The sequence below is a fragment of the Carettochelys insculpta genome, chromosome 3 (assembly GCF_033958435.1).
Source record: "Carettochelys insculpta isolate YL-2023 chromosome 3, ASM3395843v1, whole genome shotgun sequence".
In the NCBI taxonomy this organism is placed as follows: Eukaryota; Metazoa; Chordata; order Testudines; family Carettochelyidae; genus Carettochelys; species Carettochelys insculpta.
Window position 1 is genome coordinate 6,707,293 of NC_134139.1, and position 20,792 is coordinate 6,728,084.

The 20,792-nt window shown below is 42.5% G+C and overlaps 1 protein-coding gene across 1 annotated transcript in view; it reads right to left on the reverse strand.

Moving 5' to 3' along the window:
* Nucleotides 1–20,792, reverse strand: part of CFAP61 (cilia and flagella associated protein 61) — a 253,647-nt gene that overhangs the window by 149,344 nt on the left and 83,511 nt on the right. Inside the window, exons 13-16 of the mRNA XM_074988390.1 lie at nucleotides 19,976–20,015; nucleotides 18,350–18,489; nucleotides 2,418–2,544; nucleotides 979–1,056 (exon numbers count right to left, since the gene is read on the reverse strand). Coding sequence (XP_074844491.1) covers nucleotides 979–1,056; nucleotides 2,418–2,544; nucleotides 18,350–18,489; nucleotides 19,976–20,015 — 385 coding nt within the window. The remainder of the gene's footprint in view (nucleotides 1–978; nucleotides 1,057–2,417; nucleotides 2,545–18,349; nucleotides 18,490–19,975; nucleotides 20,016–20,792) is intronic.

Below are 20,792 nucleotides of genomic sequence, written 5' to 3' on the forward strand. Positions count from 1 at the left end.
TCAGTTACTGACATTTTTGACAGACATTTTCAAAGAAATGTGTTTTCTCTTTTGCAAGGTATCAGAGAGATGGACAGATTGCCTCTCCCACAGTAAAAGCTAATGAGGGGCCACTTGGGAAAAATTCTGTGTGCAGCCCTATGCCTGGATTCTTTCATCACCTTTTAGAGTTGGGATTTTCACTAGGTCAGCCACCTTACAGACAGTGACCCTAATTTCAGTGTGTCTGGGAGAATTAAAAACCATCTGTTTTCAGAGATGGAAGTTCATTAACTTGCTTCATATGATTTAAAAACAGTATTATGACTGTTTCAAGAAAGTCTTCTCCCTTTTTAGTGTCAGCTACATGTCACAAAAGTTTTAAATTTGCAGCAATTAACATGAAACAGAACTGGAAATATTTATTCTCTTCACTGCCCAATTACAGTTGACAGCTTTTCTTTCTGTACTTACCCCCATCCCTTGCCCCATTACCTATTTTTGAAACAACAATAATTTTTTTGAAGTTAAATGTGTATGACACACTTTACTGAGAAGCTATTGTGGCACAAAAAAAGGCAGTTTGAGAAGAGTAAGAAGTACCATTTTCAATATGGTAGGACAAACTGCTGATGTTCTTTTTTCGAAAATATGTGCCAAAACCCAGATTTGTAGTAACAAATTTAAAGGAGTATCAAGTCAGAGAGAGAAAAATAATGGTTTTGTGATTAGGGCTTTGGATTGGGATGCATGATATTTGGGTTCAATTTTCTGCTTCACCTGAGACTCCCTGTGTGACTTTGGACAAGTTCTTTAAACTCTCCCAGTTCCCATATTTAAAAAGGAGCAATTATACTTCTTTTGTAGGTGCCATGCTTTTTACAAGGCCAAGAACTTAGCTGGAGCTACTGTAATTCAATAATAATGAAGTCAATGTTGCCCTGTTCAAACTCAGGGCTAATATCATAAACGGGAAAGGGGGAAAAAAACGAGATTTACCATTTCATTTTTAATAACAGAAATGCCAACTATCTGTCCCAAAACTTCTGCTACAAATGCCTGGACTGGTGTCCCATCCTGCAAGACAAATGAGAATATGATCACTGATTTACACAGATGATCAGCATTCTGAATTTGCTATTTGATCTTAACTATAAATTTCAATAACGTGCTAAAATTAACATACACTAGAGTCTCAACATTTGCGAGGGTTCCATGTTGAGAACCATTGCAAATGTTGAATTTTGCGAATATGGCAGCCTCTCCTGTCTGCAGCCTGGCTCCTGCATGGAGCCCTGGGGAAGTGGTGGCTGCTGGCACTCTCTGCCTTGAGAAGCAGCAGCCACCATTGGTCCATGCCCCAGAGCCCCCAGGAAGCATCCGCTCGCGAATAATTGAATTTGTGAACCTTAAGTTCGCGAATGTTAAGACCCTACAGTGCTTTCTCCTCTTGGACAATTTGTGCACTATTCTTACAGTCATCTTTCCCTAACTTAAGCTGCGTCTACACGTGCACGCTACTTCGAAGTAGCGGCACCAACTTCGAAATAGCGCCCGTCACGTCTACACGCGTCGGGCGCTATTTCGAAGTTGAAATCGACGTTAGGCGGCGAGATGTCGAAGTCGCTAACCCCATGAGGGGATGGGAATAGCGCCCTACTTCGACGTTCAACATCGAAGTAGGGACGTGTAGACGATCCGCGTCCCGCAACATCGAAATAGCGGGGTCCTCCATGGCGGCCATCAGCTGGGGGGTTGAGAGATACTCTCTCTCCAGCCCTTGCGGGGCTCTGTGGTCACCGTGGGCAGCAGCCCTTAGCCCAGGGCTTCTGGCTGCTGCTGCTGCAGCTGGGGGTCCGTGCTGCATATACAGGGTCTGCAACTAGTTGTTGGCTCTGTGTATCTTGCACTGTTTAATGAAAGTGTGTCTGGGAGGGGCCCTTTAAGGGAGCGACTTGCTGTTGAGTCCGCCCCGTGACCCTGTCTGCAGCTGTGCCTGGCTCCCTTATTTCGATGTGTGCTACTTTGGCGTGTAGACGTTCCCTCGCTGTGCCTATTTCGATGTTGGGCTGAGCAACGTCGAAGTTGAACATCGACGTTGCCAGCCCTGGAGGACGTGTAGACGTTATTCATCGAAATAGCCTATTTCGATGTCGCAACATCGAAATAAGCTATTTCGAAGTTGGGTGCACGTGTAGACGTAGCCTTAGTGACCAAGTCTCCCATAAGCTCCACATAGATGGACCCTTGTGCACAAAAAGGCTCCAATGCTGTCAGATATACTGTCCTGATCTTGTTCCTCTGGAAGCCAATGGCCTCTTTCCCATTGACTTCAATGGAATGGATTTGGACCCTAGGAAAATCTATTTAGTATATGATAGTTTTAACACTGGACAATACAATCGACCACTACTGGTATGTCTGCAACAGATACTCACTGGATCTCTACGAGCCTGAATGAAGAGCTTTAAATCATCCAGTATACTTTCATTCAAGTCAAGGGTTTTGATGAGCTTGTCAACAGCAGGTAAGTCACTGGTTGTTGCAGCTCTTACCTTAAATGACCTATTAGAGGAGATAAAAATGAAATGTTTGCCCTAGAACGCAAGACTTCACTGACCTAGCACTAGGACTACCTCCACAGTTCATTAAACACGAAATCTACAGTTCTAATGCAAATTATTTTCAAACCTGTAAATTAGCCCCTTACATAATTTCCATAAAATATCCCCATGTTTCAGAACACATGGCCCAGCCCATTTATCTCAAACCCCACCACCACAAGCAGCATAGCTTCCTATTGAACGGGGATGGAGCAATCCCAGTAAGGAAGCTAAGAATCTTATAAAATATAAATTGGCCATAAAGAAAAAATACACAGTGAAAAACAGTCAGATGGAAACAGGAAAAAAGGCAGAGACAGAAAAGAATAAAACAGAAAACAGAATAAAACAGAAAACAGAATAAAGAAGCCATGCTGGAACACTGAGCAAGAGAATCCTGGGAGCATCAATGATGCACAAAAAAGTTTCCAATAAAGAAGGGCTAGGAACCATTGTTTTAGGCCTTGATTCTCACTTGCTTCACACTCAGCTTGGTGGTAGGCTTACTGAAGTAAAAAAGTCTACTTGTATATTTAATATTAAGCACACATGTTGCTGTACAGGTGCCTTAGATTGTCACAAAAATGGCACAGACTAAATGAAATTACATTGGCAAAAGATGAATGCTTACTGCATTCCAAAGGGGGAACAAAATATTGCAGGGTTAGTTTTCCTTTGGGGCTAAATGTTAAAATAGCAGGCCTTGTAAATCTAAATTTGTAAAACTAAATTAAAAGTTAAAATAGATTCGGCTGGAACATTAAACAGCAGATGTGCAAAAGAGATGAAGGTCCAGCAGATTGGAAGCAGCAAGAGTCATTTGTGAGGGCATAATAAGGTCAATACAAGCAGAAAATGAGCCCAATTCAAAACCTTAAATTAACCATAAACCAATGTTTCACTCTTACTGATAACTTCAATGGCAAGGGTGCAGCACCTTTCCATTCCATTCTCCTGTTTTCATACACTCCTCTCTCTCTCTCTCATGTATTACAGAGTACTAGTGAAATACAGTAAAATTACAGGATATAAAATATCAGAGGGGTAGCTGTGTTAGTCTGGATCTGTAGCAGCAACGAAGGGTCCTGTGGCACCTTATAGACTAACAGAAAAGTTTAGAGCATGAGCTTTCGTGAGTTAACTCACTTCTTCAGATGCTGGTCACGAAAGCTCATGCTCTAAACTTTTCTGTTAGTCTATAAGGTGCCACAGGATATAAAATGGAATTAAATGGCGAATTCCACTCTTGCCTTCCTAGGGTGTCGCCATTTGTACTCAAAATTATTTTTTTAATCATTGTTATGGCTCCTGGCATTCTGGGTCGGCTGTGGCGAAGAGGTGGCTTTTAAAATGCATGGTGAATATGGCCAGAATGAAAACACGCACTGATCTCCTTAGGTAGCTTGTTCCATAGCCTCCCAATACTGAAAATGCCTCCAGTCCCTGACAGTTTCCCTTTGGACCCTTCCATCATTGGGTTTCTGGTAAGCACAACAGTCTAGGGATCAAGAAGCAGGTGCTACTGAAGCTTGTCTAAGCCTAAGAATATATTGAAAGATAAAGATTATGAAATGAACCCTGAAAGGAAAAGGGACTAGAGGGATTGATACCATGTAGGATGTGCGCTGAAGTTTAGTCTCACACAGGCTGTTGTGAGGGGGATAGGTGGAATTCGATGGAGCTTGACAGACAGCTCTGGGTATGGGGAATGATAGCAACCCATTACTGAGTTTAATGTATTCATGGTTGTCATGCCCTCATCCAAAAGGAAGATATGAAGCTTTCTGGAGGTGGAAAAAAAGTATTCCTAGTTGCTATTACTTACATATTCTCAAGGAACTTGGGACCTGTCTGAGTAATTTTCTGAAGCATTTTACTATTTTAATATAATCAGTGAGAAGAAGGGATAGGTACAGTACACATATGAGCAAACATAGTTAACTAAATGTGCAGCTATTTGGTAGGGAAATTTACTAACTCAGCAAATGAAGCGGAGGGGATGGAAAACTTGAGAGATTTAGGAGCTTAGTACCTTGTAACCTCAGTAGCTCTCCATTTGGGAAACTCTAGTTCCTTCATCTGTAACTAGTCAGCTAACAATGCTCACCGGGGAAACTGACAAGTTGCTACATGTGCAATCCCATGAGCCCAGGAGGTGTTAGTTGTTCAACGACATGCTTGTATATCCTCCAGAGCTCACAGCTGGCACAAAGGATAACATGAATATGCCAGGATTTACATCCTCTCCAACTCCAGTCAAAGACCTGGGGTCAGATCTTCACCCTGTGTCATTTGTCATAGGTCTTTATTCACATTAAGGGTATGTCTACACAGCAAAGTTATTTTGAAATAGCAGCTTCTGTTTCAAAATTACAATGCTCGCACATTCACAATGCAATCACTATTTCAAAATAATTTAAAAATAACAGACGCCTTATTTTGAAATTGGTAAACCTCACTGGCTACGTCTACACTACAGAGACTTGTAGCTGTGGCTGCATCTGCACTAGCAAGTCCTTTCGAAAGATTTTTCAAAAGAAGGGAGCTGTTTCAAAAGATCCCACAGAGGGTCTACACACAAAAAATGTTCTTCTGAAAGTAAATTGAAAGAACGTGGTGCACCTTTAGAAACTGCTCTTCCTTTCCCACTTCAGGAAGAGTGCCCCCTTTCGAAAGCTTCTTTCAAAAGAAAATGTATGTAGATGCTCTGCAGGAGATTTTTTTCGAAAAAGCAGTCTTCCTGGGGCGTGAGTCTTCAATCCCTGACCCGTTCTTTTGAAAGAGCAGGAGCTGTGTCATGCTTTTGATCTGCTTTTTTGTGCGTGCAGTCTTTCCAAAGAAATTCTTTTGGAAGAGATCTTCTGGAAGGGCTTCTTTCGAAAGATCTCTTTGGTGTAGATGTGGCCTATATGAGGAATAGTGCCTATTTCTAAACAGGTATTTCAAAATAGGCTCTATTTTCTGTCTACACAGTTTCTGTTTTGAAATAAGCCATAGGCTGCATCTCGACTATGAGATAAAATTTAATTTATTAAAACCAATTTTATAACACTGGGGCTACGTCTACACGTGCAGCCAACATCGAAATAGCTTATTTCGATGTTGCGACATCGAAATAGTCTATTTCGATGAATAACGTCTACACGTCCTCCAGGGCTGGCAACGTCGATGTTCAACTTCGACGTTGCTCAGCCCAACATCGAAATAGGCGCAGCGAGGGAACGTCTACACGTCAAAGTAGCACACATCGAAATAGGGATGCCAGGCACAGCTGCAGACAGGGTCACAGGGCGGACTCAACAGCCAGCCGCTCCCTTAAAGGGCCCCTCCCAGACACAGTTGCACTAAACAACACAAGATACACAGAGCTGACAACTGGTTGCAGACCCTGTGCCTGCAGCATAGATCCCCAGCTGCCGCAGAAGCAGCCAGAAGCCCTGGGCTAAGGGCTGCTGCCCACGGTGACCATAGAGCCCCGCAGGGGCTGGAGAGAGAGCATATCTCAACCCCCCAGCTGATGGCCGCCATGGAGGACCCAGCAATTTCGACGTTGCGGGACGCGGATCGTCTACACGGTCCCTACTTCGACGTTGAACGTCGAAGTAGGGCGCTATTCCTATCTCCTCATGAGGTTAGCGACTTCGACGTCTCGCCGCCTAACGTCGAAGTTAACTTCGAAATAGCACCCGACGCGTGTAGACGCGACGGGCGCTATTTCGAAGTTGGTGCCGCTACTTCGAAGTAGCGTGCACGTGTAGACGCAGCTTGGATTTTACAAATTCGAATTTGCGTATCCTCACCTTCCCACAGGCTCCCCATAAATTCAACTTATTGCTGCCACACACAAATCATCAAACATCGACTGTTGCAGCAGTGCACTGTGGGAACCTATCCCACGGTTCCCTCAGCTCCATAACATTCCGAGTATTTTTGCTGGTACAGCATGGGAAAAAAATGCCCTGCAAGTGGTTGTGGATGTGTAATGTCATCTTCCCACCCTGCATTGCCCTCATTCCTCTGCCATATAAAGCAAGCAGGCATTTCTCCAGGAGAAAGGAAGGGAAAGTAGTGCATCACCAAAGACTGACAAATTAACTGAAACCTCTTGCTTTTTGTAATTGGGGGCAGGAGTAGCACAGTGATTAGCACATTAGCCTGCTAAACCCAGGGTGGTGCATTTAATCCCTGATGGGGACGTTTGGATCTGGGTCAGCTAGATTTGGAAAAAAAAAATCTGTGCATGATGGTGATAGGTCCTGCTGTGAGTGCAGGGCACTGGAGTCAATGACCTTTTGAGTTCTATGACATAGATATACCTCCCTGTGAAACTGTAGCTATGAATTATTAAAGATTTTACAAAAAGCAACAAGTGTCTGAGATGGGCAGCAAGGTGTCCGTACTCTTGTCATTTGGCCCTCCACCCTCTCTTCTCTGTATTGTAGAGGGACCAAAGGGTGAAGAAAGCAGATAGGAAAGGTTAGAAAAAGATGTTGGGCTTCCCATCCAACACATTTCCAAAATGTGATGACACTAAAGTATCCCAGAAAGATCATTCTCAACTAGCCCTCCAGCCACTCTTCTATGCTTGAAGGCGTACAGAGTAGAAGGAAGACAACAGAAAAGGCAGAAAAACATACAGCAAAACTGAGGAAAGTGCAAACCATAACAACAAAAGCCAACTTCCCCCGGGTGATAGCTAGTGCTCAGCAGACAGAGGGTTTCAGGCTTTTTGGAGTCCAGGGCCAGGTGAGGAGAGCCCCCCGACACAATGATCAAAGATTTTACAGAAAGCAGCAGGTGTCTGATATGTGCAGCAAGTCCCAGGAAAGATTTTTGGCATGGCGTCTGTGGCTGCAGAGCCAGTTGAAATGTTCTCACATCACCAAAAATCTTGGATACTGGGATAGTGTGAGGGAGAGATTTTTACAGGCAAGCATGAAGAGAGAGAAGACAGTGCAGGTTTTGAAAGAGAGGTCTCCTGTGCCCTGGCAGGGACAATGGAAAGCCTCACGAGGCAATGGAAAGTGTTTTTGGCTTCCCTGTGCATTACTCGTCTTCTGTGCCCAGGCAGGGACAATGGAGAGACTGAAGAGTGAGCAGATAGCGCAGTTTTTGAAAGAGAGGATTTGGGCAAAGTTGACGTAAGTGCAAACTTTAACAACTAAAGCCAACTTCCACCTGGCGACAGCTAGCCCTCACTTACCAGGGAGACTTCCCCTGGGCGGTTGCTAGGCCTCCAAATATCTTAGCCACTGAGGGAGACCTCCCCCAGGTGTCAACCAGCCCCTGAATATCTTAGCTGCTAAGGGAGACTTCCCCCGTGCGGATGTTAGGCCTCCAAATATCTTAGCCGGTGAGGGAGACTTCCCCCAGGTGGCTGCCAGCCCCTGCGTATTTTAGCCGCCGAGGGATACTTCCTCTGGGGGGCTGCCAGCCCCTGAATATCTAGGCAACCAAGGGAGACTTTCCCCGGGGGGCAGTGAGCTCCTCACTGTGTGGAAGCTTTTTGGCAGCATGGTCAGCACTGAAAAGGCACGTCCCTTTACTGGCTCGGGGTAATCCACATAACGAGAAAGGGTGCGGGAAAGTTCCAGACTGCATGCGTCTCTGGTAGAGGGAAGTGGGGTGGGCTGCACCAAATGTAAGACGGCTGAAAATAAGTTTCTTGGCCTCTCATACAAGCATGACTCCCACCCACAGCCTAGCTGCCATGGGGTGCAGTGGGGTAGTGGCTGGCAGCAGGCAGCACAAAAAAACCCAGCTAGCAGAGGTAGATACGGAACCACGAAATCTGTGTTGGGGATAACTGTAATGGGTAGATGTGCTCACAGTGAGGATAGCAAAGAAAGGAAGAAGTTTCACAACCTCTCGTACAAGAATGACACCACAGCCACGGGCTTCCTGGCGCCTAATTGGAACAGTCTTCCTATTACCTAATTCCTGTGCACCTAAGCCGTGTCTACACGTGCACGCTACTTCGAAGTAGCGGCACTAACTTCGAAATAGCACCCGTCACGGCTACACGCGCCGGGCGCTATTTCGAAGTTAACTTCGACATTAGGCGGCGAGACGTCGAAGTCGCTAACCCCATGAGGGCTACGTCTACACGTGAAGCCTACATCGAAATAGCTTATTTCAATGTAGCAACATCAAAATAGGCTATTTCGATGAGTAACGTCTACACGTCCTCCAGGGCTGGCAACGTCGATGTTCAACTTCGACGTTGCGCGGCACCACATCAAAATAGGCGCTGCGAGGGAACGTCTACATTCCAAAGTAGCACACATCGAAATAAGGGTGCCAGGCACAGCTGCAGACAGGGTCACAGGGTGGACTCAACAGCAAGCCGCTCCCTTAAAGGGCCCCTCCCAGACACAGTTGCACTAAACAACACAAGATCCACAGAGCTGACAACTGGTTGCAGACCCTGTGCCGGCAGCATGGATCCCCAGCTGCCGCAGCAGCAGCCAGAAGCCCTGGGCTCAGGGCTGCTGCCCACGGTGACCATAGAGCCCCGCAGGGGCTGGAGAGAGAGCGTCTCTCAACCCCGCAGCTGATGGTCGCCATGGTGGACCCCGCTATTTCGAAGTTGTGGGACGTGCAACGACTACACGGTCCCTACTTCGACGTTGAACGTCGAATTAGGACGCTATTCCTATCCCCTCATGGGGTTAGCGACTTCGACGTCTCGCCGCCTAACGTCAAAGTTAACTTCGAAATAGCGCCCGGCGCATGTAGCCGTGATGGGCGCTATTTCGAAGTTAGTGCCGCTACTTCGAAGTAGCGTGCACGTGTAGACACGGCTGAGGGGATAGGAATAGCGCCCTACTTCAACGTTCAACGTCGAAGTAGGGACCGTGTCGTCGTTGCGCGTCCCGCAACTTCGAAATAGCGGGGTCCGCCATGGCGACCATCAGCTGAGGGGTTGAGAGACGCTCTCTCTTCAGCCCCGGCGGGGCTCTATGGTCACTGTGGGCAGCAGCCCTTAGCCCAGGGCTTCTGGCTGCTGCTGCGGCAGCTGGGGATCCATGCTGCAGGCACAGGGTCTGCAACCAGTTGTCAGCTCTGTGTATTTTGTGTTGTTTAGTGCAACTGTGTCTGGGAGGGGCCCTTTAAGGGAGCGGCTTGCTGTTGAGTCTGCCCTGTGATCCTGTCTGCAGCTGTGCCTGGCACCCTTATTTCGATGTGTGCTACTTTGGCATGTAGACATTCCCTCGCAGCGCCTGTTTCGATGTGGTGCCGCACAACGTCGAAGTTGAACATCGACGTTGCCAGCCCTGGAGGACGTGTAGACGTTACTCATCGAAATAGCCTATTTCGATGTTGCTACATCGAAATAAGCTATTTCGATGTAGGCTTCACGTGTAGACGTAGCCCTAGAGAGCAGTGGAGATGGAAGAGGCCAGAGCAGAGCATTGTCGGCCATTGTGGGGCACATATGGGACACCTCTGGAGGCTAATGAATTCAATTTAAAGACATGGCGTTTCCACACTACACCTTCATTCAGACTTCTAGATTTGAACTGAACGTTACACCCACCTAGTTCTGATGATATATCGATATTAAGTTGATTTTAGTGCTCCCTAAATCGAGCTAATGGTATTTACAGTGAAGACAGTCACTTGGTACAAGTGAGTTAACTGCCTTAAATTTGAATTTATCTCGTAGAGTAGACGCAGCCATAGTGCGACCAATGGCTCTATTTCAAAATAGAGCCTATCTCAAAATGCATCTTCTGTGTAGCTGCGCTATTTTGGAATAAGCTATTATGGCATATGTCTTCCAGAATAGCTTATTCAGGAATAACACTGCTGTGTAGACATAGCCTAAGAGACCTATGACAATTTACAACACCTGAGGATCTGCCTTCTGTTCCACATCACATGAGCTTCTGCAGACCTCAACAGGAGGACATCAGACTTCTCTATCACAAAACCATGTATTTTCGTGAAGAAGGGTTCAAAAATGTAAAATTTGACAATTGCTGCAACTCCAGGAACTTACACTGCAACTCACCAAATTCCAGTTGTTAAGGTTTCTGACACACAGGATGTGCCTATGCTAGGAAATAACTTTGAAGTTAACTTCGCAGTTAGGCACCACATCGAAGTAGACAGCAGAGAGTCTACACACATTTCCCCTTACTTCAAAGTTAACTTCGAAGTAGGGAGCCCAATTTCGAAGTCCTTACTCCATTCCTGGGAATGGAGTAGTGCCGTACTTCCAAGTTTAACTTTGAAGTAGGTGGGTGTAGATGCTTAACTTCAAAGTTGCTTGCTTCAAAGTTGTACTCAGAAGTAAGCAACTTCGAAGTTATTTTTGTAGTGTACACTCATAGGGCTTGTCTACACTACCACCTTCCTTTGAAGGAAGGATGGTAATTAGGGTGTTGGGAGTTTACTAATGAAGTGCTGCCGTGCATAGGCAGCACTTCATTAAGCAAATTCCTCCCCCACCTCACCCCCCACGGCAACTGCAAAGTTTTAAACTTCGAAGGAGTAAGGGGACTTCGAAGTTGCCCGGGTACTTTGAAATACTAGCGGGTGAGCCACAGCTAGATGCATGCCGGTACTTCAAAATTTAACGCTTCAAAGTTGCTGTGGGAGGGAATTTGCTTAATGAAGTGCTGCCTATGCACGGCAGCACTTCATTAGTAAACTCCCAATACCCTAATTACCATCCTCCCTTCAAAGGAAGGTGGTAGTGTAGATGAGCCCATAGTGAATTAGACCCCAGCATATAACATGCATATTTCCATTCCAGCTTTCTTTATTTTCAATTTAAACCTTCACGCATTAATGTTTAGGCTAATAATGTATAGTACAAATTAAAATATAGCCACATTAATGCTGTGTGACAAACAGATATGAAAAATATTAGTAATTTTTATTTAAATGTAAAAGTACCTTATGTCTGAGATTTTGTTTTGAAAATCACAGACCTAACCTTCAAACTATTTCAACAAGGCCATTTGTAACTTGAGGGATCTAAAGTGACAACAAGACTATGGATACATCTGCACTGAAGGGAAGACCGACACAGCCGTAGTCAATCTTTCCAGGTTCGAGTTAGTGTGCCTAGTGGGAACACACTTAACTGAAGCCGGAGGGTACCCCTATTGATCGTGGTACTCCACGTTGTCAGGGAAGTCAATGGGGGAGGTTTTCCCATCGACCTCCTGCAGTAGATCTGCACCAGAAATTCAGTTTAATGTAGGTAAACTCCAGCTACACAATTCTTATAGCAGCTGGAGTTGGGTAACTTAGGACAGATTTCCTTTCTAGTGAAGACCAGCCCTATGGTTCGAAACAAGAGTCAAGCTTAACTCCTGTTAAACTATATACAAATTCCAAATTTTAACTCAGGCTATTTTTTCTGGCACTTTTACACACCCAGTTATTTGCATGTGCAAATGAGGAGCTTCAGAGGCAGACTAGGCAATAAAGCTAGGGAACAAATCCTATTCCCTAGTCCTTCATTTGGCTATTTTCTTGGATCCCTAGTTTCTCTGTTGAATCCTTCTTCTTGGCTTCTTTTATTTCAGATTTGTACTAACTTATTTAGTTAAGCAAATTAAATAATTAGATGTCCAAAGGTAATATTAGTACCCACAGTTAACTGCAGGAAGCAATTTTTTGTTATGAGTATAATAGCACCTGCAAAAAATGGAGGCTGCATTCAACAAGAAAGTCAGGTCCATAGTGAGTATGATAGATTAGGATAAAACTATCCTAGGTCTCTGTCTTCTCGTTTCCCTCCCAGTATAGTATTAACACATTCTAAAAGACCAATTCCTCTGACGGCTCAAAAGCCAGGACGCTATTATTACTATTATGCTTTTTAGTGAAAATTGAAGGAAAGTATCCATTAAGCATTGAAGCCTTTTCTTTGTCATCTATTATTTGTACTTCTTCCCTATTAAGTAGCAGACCTACTCTTCCATTTGCCATCCTCTTGCTTTTTTGTGTACCTCATACTTTTTACTTATCCCTTTTACTGTTTTTGTTAATAAGTACCACATTTTGTGCTTGTGCCATTCCTTTTCCTAATTTTGCCCTTTCATGTCTACTTTTCCCCGTAACTCAACCCTGTGATTTCTCTTTTAAATTGATATTATGCAACCCCCCTCTCCAATCACCTGCATTTTTAAAGTTCATGGGTGCAACTAGGTTATACTGATCTTTTGCTTTTCATCTTCTCACTACCCTAAACCATTTCCCTCTTTAGATTTTCTGATTATGGAACTTTACTCACAAGCTAATTTTGAAGTCTGACTTCAGAGACTATTCAGAAAAGAAGCTCTCCCCCAGAAATGCAGGAAGGTCACAGATGCCCTAACTATTGTGCTTTCACAGAAACATGTATAGTCCTTGAAATAAACATGATTTATGCAGAACTCTAGAGACTTCTACAAAATCTTAAAGACCAGTTTAATTTTGATCACAAATATCAAAAGGACACCTGGCTACCAGTGTCACTGATAATTTACTCAAACAGCTATGGCTGAGATTACCAGTAATTAATTCAATAACTTGCTAGGTGGCACAGTGGAAGATGAAATAGGTTCTTTACATAAAGGGCTGGTGACAATGTTCTGAAGCCCTAACCTACGTTAAGTGTAAGAGGTGATATGCCATAAAAAATGAAATTATTATTTTCACAGAAAGGGCACTGAATGTATAAACATGAAAGCTTTATATTCTCACAGAAAAAAAAAAGATAGGATCTACAATTATTTTTACACTATGAAAAAGGAAAGTTATCCTTTTTATATGAATGAATGAATAAATTTCGATTAATTTTGTTAGGTAAATACAGAGCTTGTCCAGATTATAAGTAAAATATATTTACAAATGTTTATTCCAACTCTTTTTTTTAAATTTTCCCTACAAAACAATGAATGTTTGGGATATATCTTTTGGCATGCTATAAAAATGCAGTGAAGACTCCTGAAACTGATGGAGGGAAGCAACACAAATTTATCTTCCTCAAGATCCACTCAACCCAAGTCCAAACAGCCAAGTCCCTGTGAACTCAAATATGCAATGCATGGATAGTGCATGAAACAGAAAACAGCGCACACTAAAATCGGCCATTGCACATACGCACATATCAAAAGAAGAAAGAACACAGTAACACTTAAGAAAACCAAGATAAACAGGAGTGAAGACTGTATGGGGCACAGCATGCTGGACCATAAACAAAAAATGGCAGCCTTCCAGCTAATTACCAGCAAATGAAGATGCTGCACATGGTGTCCAGTGTGAGTATGAGCTTGGCAGCATTGCTTCATGACACTACCATCTCCAACCTCACATTTTTTCCTCATATAGTGAGGCCCTAAGCAATAGCTTAGTTAGCTTATGCCTTAATATGGCACTGTACAGACACCCAGCTTCTTTGGAAATAGTAACAGAGAGGGAGCCATGCTAGTCTATATACTATCAAAGATAATTAAAATGAACTCTCTGAACTTGAAATTATCATCAACAGTCAGGCATCCACGCAAGACCCCCACAGAATGAGGCTTTGCCTTTGCTAGACAAGAAATTTATAAAACACACTTCCACTCTCTACAAAAAAGAAAAGAGAATAAATTTTCTACATTTCTTCATACCTCAGGATACTTCAACTACAACAACAACAGCTCAACTAACAATATTGTTAACCTTTCCAGCTACCAACTCAGCTCAGCAGAAGAGCCTCTCTTATCCTGGGGTCTTTCTTTCTGTCCTACTTCCTCCACGAACTTAATACAATTTTGTGGTGACCTTAAAGCCTTCTTTCGCCGCCTCCATCTAAAGCAATTTTTCCAGAACACCTATGAACAATAGTCTGATTCTCTCAACCCCCTCTACCAACAGCAAAAGAAAAACTCTATGTGGACTCCCCCTGAGGGTCGTAGTGAAAGCCTGGATTTCTACGTACAATGGTTCCACAACCGTGCTGAGGCTGACATTATACACAAACAATGCCAAATGAGAAATAATCTCAACTATGCTGAACGTTATGCTGTCCACAGTCTCAAAAATAACCCAGACATTATAATCAAACCAGCTGACAAAGGGGGTGCTGTTGTCATCAAGAATAAGTCAGACTATGAACAGGAGGCAGCCAGACAACTCTCCAACACCACATTTTACAGACCTCTCTCCACCGATCCCACTTTGGAATTCCAAAGGAAATTACAACTACTGAAGGAACTCCCTGCTGCTACCCGGGACCTCATTCACTCAGACACACCATCTGAGCCCCAGCCTGAATTATTCTATTTACTTCCCAAAATCCACAAACCTGGAAACCCCGGATGCCCTATCATTTCAGGCATTGGCACCCTTACCACCGAACTATCCAGTTACATCAACTCCCTCCTCAAACCCTATGCCACCAACACTCCCAGCAATCTGCGAGATACCACCGACTTCCTGAGGAAATTACAAAACATCAGAAAAGTTCCTGACAATGCCATCCTTGCCACAATGGCCGTAGAGGCTCTGTACACTAATATTCCACACAAAGACAGAGTACAAGCAATCAGGAATACCATCCCTGATGTCAACACAGCCAATCTGGTGTCTGACCTCTGTAACTTTGTTCTCATCCACAATTATTTCTGTTTTGGGGACAATTTATACCTCCAGATTAGTGGAACTGCCATGGGCACCCGCATGGACCCACAATATGCTAATATATTTATGGCTGACCTGGAACAATGATTCCTCAGCTCTTGTCCCCTATTACCGCTCCTCTACTTAAGATACACTGATGACATCTTTATGATTTGGACCCATGGTATAGAGACTCTAGAAGAATTCCACAGAGACTTTAAGAATCTGCACCCCACCATCAATTTATGCCTTGATTATTCCATGCAAGTGATACATTTCCTGGACACTACAGTACAAATCAAAGATGGCCTGATTGGTACCACACTGTACCGGAAACCCACTGATCGTTATACTTAACTACACACTTCTAGCTTCCATCCTGCACACATAACTAGATCCATTGTTTACAGACAAGCCCTTAGGTACAATCGCATTTGCTCTGATCCAACTGACAGACACCAAAAACTACAAGATCTCTACCAAATATTCATAAACTTGAATTACCCACCAGGAGAAATAAAAAAACAAATCGACAGGGCCAGATGAATACCCAGAGACCAACTACTTCAAGATAAGCCTAAAAAAGCCAAGAACAGAACACCACTGGTCATCACCTACAGCCCCCAACTCAAACCACTGCAACGAATTATTAAAGACCTTCAACCTATCCTTAATCAGGATGCCACACTCCAGAAGGCCCTAGGTGACAGGACTGTTCTCTCCTACAGACAACCTCCCAACCTTATGAGGATTCTAACCCATAGCCACAGTCTATACTGCAGGAATACCAGTCCTGGGACTTTTCCTTGCAACAAAGCCCGCTGCCAGCTTTGTCTACATCTCTATTCTGGTGATACCATTACTGGACCTAACCAGGTTATTAACAGAATCATGGGTACATTCTCATGTTCCCCAACTAACATCATATATGCCATCCTGTGCCAACAATGCCCAGATGCTTTGTATATTGGACAGACTTCAAACTCTCTCAGACAAAGAATTAATGGGCACAAAACAGACATCAAAACATTCCTGATCCACAAACCAGTTAATCTATATTTTAATGGAGTGGGCATTCTGTTAATGACTTAAGAGTTTGCATCTTATTGAAGAAGAATTTTCAGTCTGCTTTGGCAAGAGAAACTGCTGAACTGTCTTTCATATTCAAATTTGACATATTAACACGTGGTTTGAACCAGGATGCAAATTTCCTGGGACATTATAGGGGCTCTTTTGCATACGTGGCTTAATCTAATTCTTGACCCCCCCACCCACTCCTCTGCTCTCTGATTTGCTCACCTGGATAATTTTTTTCTGATTTGTCAGCTTTGATTACTGTTTTTGGTACTCTATGCCTTAAATATTGAGTCTATTCTGGTATGTCTGAAGAAATGGGTCCGTCCCATGAAAGCTCACCTAATAAATTATTTTGTTAGTCTTTAAAGTGCTACTTGGCTGCTTTCTTTGGAAATAAGTTTTGCTTAAGCTCATGAGTAACTGTCTATTTACTGCATAATTTAATGATATAGTACAAGTTCAAAATGGAAGTGTTATTGAGCAATTATTCAATGAACAATTGAATTAACCAGCCCATGGGTTGGACAATATATAATTGTAGCAGTGTGCCCTGGGCCCTTTAAGGCAAGCTACAGGCCTAGCATGGCTGTAACAGTACAAAAGATGCAGAAGATATGAATCTCATAGCATGAAAAGATTTCAGAAGACACAAAGTATTTGTACTACAAGAAAAAACTGAGATGTAAATAATATAATGAAATGGATTTTCCCAATGAAGTTATCATTGTGTTCTTGAGTGTTTCAGAAATCCATTGCTTCAAAGGTATGGAAGTCTTTGATTAATATGTTAATGACCAGAAGGCAGAAGAGCAGCAAACAGGGAAGTGGAATAAGAGTTTTACAGATCAGGCAATCTGCATCATGTCTTTTGTAAAGTGCATTGCCCAGAACCAGACACAGTACTGCAGCTGAGGTCTCACCAGAGCTGAGCAGAATAGTTATGTACAGTGTCTTACATAAAATACTCCAGTTAATACTCCCTAGAATGGCATCTGCCTTAGTGCAACAGTATTGCACTATAGACTCATGATAACCATGCTCAAACCCTTAACTGTAGTGCTGCTGCCTAGCCAGTTATTTCTCATTTTGTATTTATGAATTTGATTCTTCCATCTGAACTGCAGTACTTTGCACTTTATTGAATTTCCTCTGATATATATCAAACCAATTCTCCAATATATAAAGATCATTTTGAATTCTAATCCAGTCCTCCAGCCCCCTGGCAACTTCTCCCAGCTTGGTGTTAGCCACACAGTTTATGAGCCCACTCTTCTCTCCATCAGCCAAATCATTAATTAAAACAGTGAGTAGAACTGGATCCATGAAAGACTATTGCAAGCTCCCACTTGATATGTCCTCTCAGCTTGACAGCAAACATAGATAACTACTCTGAGCATCACAAAAAACAAATAGTCCTGTGGCACTTTAAAGACTAACAATTTTATTTGTTACTATTATTAATTGTTAGTCTTTAAAGTGCTACAGAACCACTTGTTTTTTGGGAAGCTACAGATTAACATGGCTACCCCTCCGAGACTACTCTGAGTATGGTCTTTCAGATAGGTGTGCATCTACTGTATGGAAATTTCATCTAGATCACACATTTCCATCGTTTGCTCGTGAGACACTCCTGTGAAACTCTGTCAGTAGCTTTAGTAATGTCCAGATATATCATGTCTACTGCTTTCCCACTATCCACTGGCTGGTTATTCTGTCAGAGAAGGATAATTGATTGGTTATTCTTTATCTGCCCATATTTATTACATGCTCTGAGTCTACAACTAGATAATTCAGCGAATGTAATTCCTTTATACCACTTTGCATCTGTAACTAATCTGAACCTGTTAACATAACATTTGACTGAAGAATTTACTGTGTTTATTACTTTATACGATATTTCATATGGATTTTTGCAAGCCAGTGAGCCAGGTTTGCTTTTGTACTTGTAGCCATCTCCCTATTTGTAATTTCACTGAGGGACAGTCGTTAATTAATTCATTGTAAATTAAAACATAAAGTACTTCAGACATGGTCTCTACAGTCCTTTTATGTTAAAAGCTTTGTTATAGCAAAGTGTTTACTTGAGCAGTCCTGCACGGTGAAACACATAGAGCTCGTGATCAAGAGTGGAACTGCTGGAAGGATTAACACGAACAAAATTCTGGATCAGGAGGAACTCTGGCACAAGGTGTGGCACTGTGATGATGCAAAAGTCTTTCTCCTGAAAAGGTTTACAAAGAATACTCTGTATCGGTCAATAAGTCACCAACAGGTTATTAGTGATTTTAAAAAGCAATTTTAAAAAGGTTTCCACTGACACAAAAAAAAATCTTGATGTAGATATGTTGAGCAACATTTAAATTGAATACAACGCTGCAGGTATAATTTACACTTGTGCTCTGTGACATTCTGTCCTTCTCTAGGGGCGGATGAGCCTCATATAGAGATTGATGAACTTCTGGCTTCAAGTCCAAACAGATTTTTTTAGCTGAGCAAGCAAGAGCTTGAGGTTACCTAAATACTCACTGGGGACACTATCTGACAGCTTCTCTTCCTATACCAATATGCCATTTCTGTACAGTGCTCTATACCACCTGAAAAGATAAAGTGCCATGAAGTTTGTCAAAACCATATAGAGGCCTCATGCAAACAGGACAGAGTTAAGATTGTGGGATGGAAGATTGTCTCTGTAGATTTTAGTGCAGTCTGGAATATCAGCTCTTTAAGCCAGAAATTTACTTGTTAGTGCAAAACTTCCAGAGGCTCTCCTATAGAACGTAGGCAGAGAGCGTAACTAACATGCACAACACACTCTCAGACATGGCCTTAGACTTAGGACACAAACTCAAGAGTTCATGGGTGATTCCCAAGTTCAACTGTGACCACATGTAACCTTGAGATAACCACCTTCTCTAACATCAGGTCAGCTGAAAATAATTTTACCTGCAACAGAGCCCCAATTCTGCTGCACATACAGAAATTACATTTCCTGTCTCATCAACTTAGCTTAACCCACCTTGTAGATATAACTTTGATCTTGGATAACTTTTAAAACACTGCTGCTCAAAGGAGGTAGGGGTTATTGACCTTTAGTTGAGATCAATCCCAAGAGGATGTTAACCTCTTTGTTGTGGACCTGCGGCAAAGTCTGAATTCTTGGTGAACTCTCTCTCTCTCTCTCTCTCTCTCTCTCTCTCTCTCTATATATATATATATATATATATACATATAGGAACTCTAAAATGTTGAGGTATATGATTTTTTAGGGAGGACTGGGCTGTATCTTGATAACTCTTTGACCAAACAGTATCAAATCTGGACAATTAGCCCTATCCCAGATCCCCACAAACACAGCAATTTTCAGGACAGAATAAGAATGTGGATTTCAGAGCACTCTGAAAAAAAACAAACGGCTACCAAATGGTAAGCTAATCTCAATTTTATCCATTGTGGTGTTACCACTGAATAATAAGAAGTGATTCCTCACAGACATTTCATTTCCACAGTCCCCTAACTTAGGGTGTGTGGGGGAGTGAGGGGTCCCTGAAAAAAAAAGGGGGCAGGGAAATCTATATTTTTACTTGCAAAAAAGCGATATCATTTCTTATCAAGTGATACTTGCAAAAAAACTGATTTTTTTATCATGCCATTTTCATTCACTTTCAAAGAAAAGGCTTGTTTCACCTTAAGATTATTTTTATACGTACTGGAAAGAGGTTGAAAACATATTGCAAGAAATCCAGTGACCTGCAACCAAGAACAAACACCTTTATGTGAATAAATAAAGACATATTCAATATGTACTGTATACTTAAAAAGATTTATCTCCCCCTCCATCTAGGCAGAACTTCTTCATACTTTCTAATTAGAAATTCCATCTAGTTCAGTACTAAACAATTGCAGAAGTTGTACGCTGCACTTCAATTGTCATTTTCCTGGACCGAAGGCAGTGCTATATGCAACAGTATACCTTGAGATTTAAGTTTGTTGACTCAAGAGAAGTCTCCTCTGTGAAAGGAAGAAATAAAAGTAAGATGTTTACTCTGAAACATCCTGCAATTTAGACTTGCCAGAATAGCATTAGTGCCCATTAAAATGATCCACAGGAGGTGAAAACAGCTGTAGCTATGGACTAAGGTATTTTCACCATGTACCAGAGACTTGCTGTTCCACTACTATCCATGCCAGACTATCAAGAAGACCCTGTAAAAGTAACAGGACCACCTATACTTTAAAAAATTGTTCTTGTACATTTTCCTTCTTTTCACTTCTCACCTACTGTTTTGGAATAATCCCCCTTTCTTATCCTTGATGAAAGTGAAATACAATGTTTGAGTAAACAATAGAACATTATTTTGTCCTGTTTCTGCTACACACAGGAATATGAAAGTGTTATAAACCAATCAAGTGTTATATGGAAGATTTATTTCTACTTTCTCAAAAAAAAAAGAAAAAAGTATGTATTTTAAATGCATTCAACACACACACACACACACACATACATACATACCTTGATTATCTTTT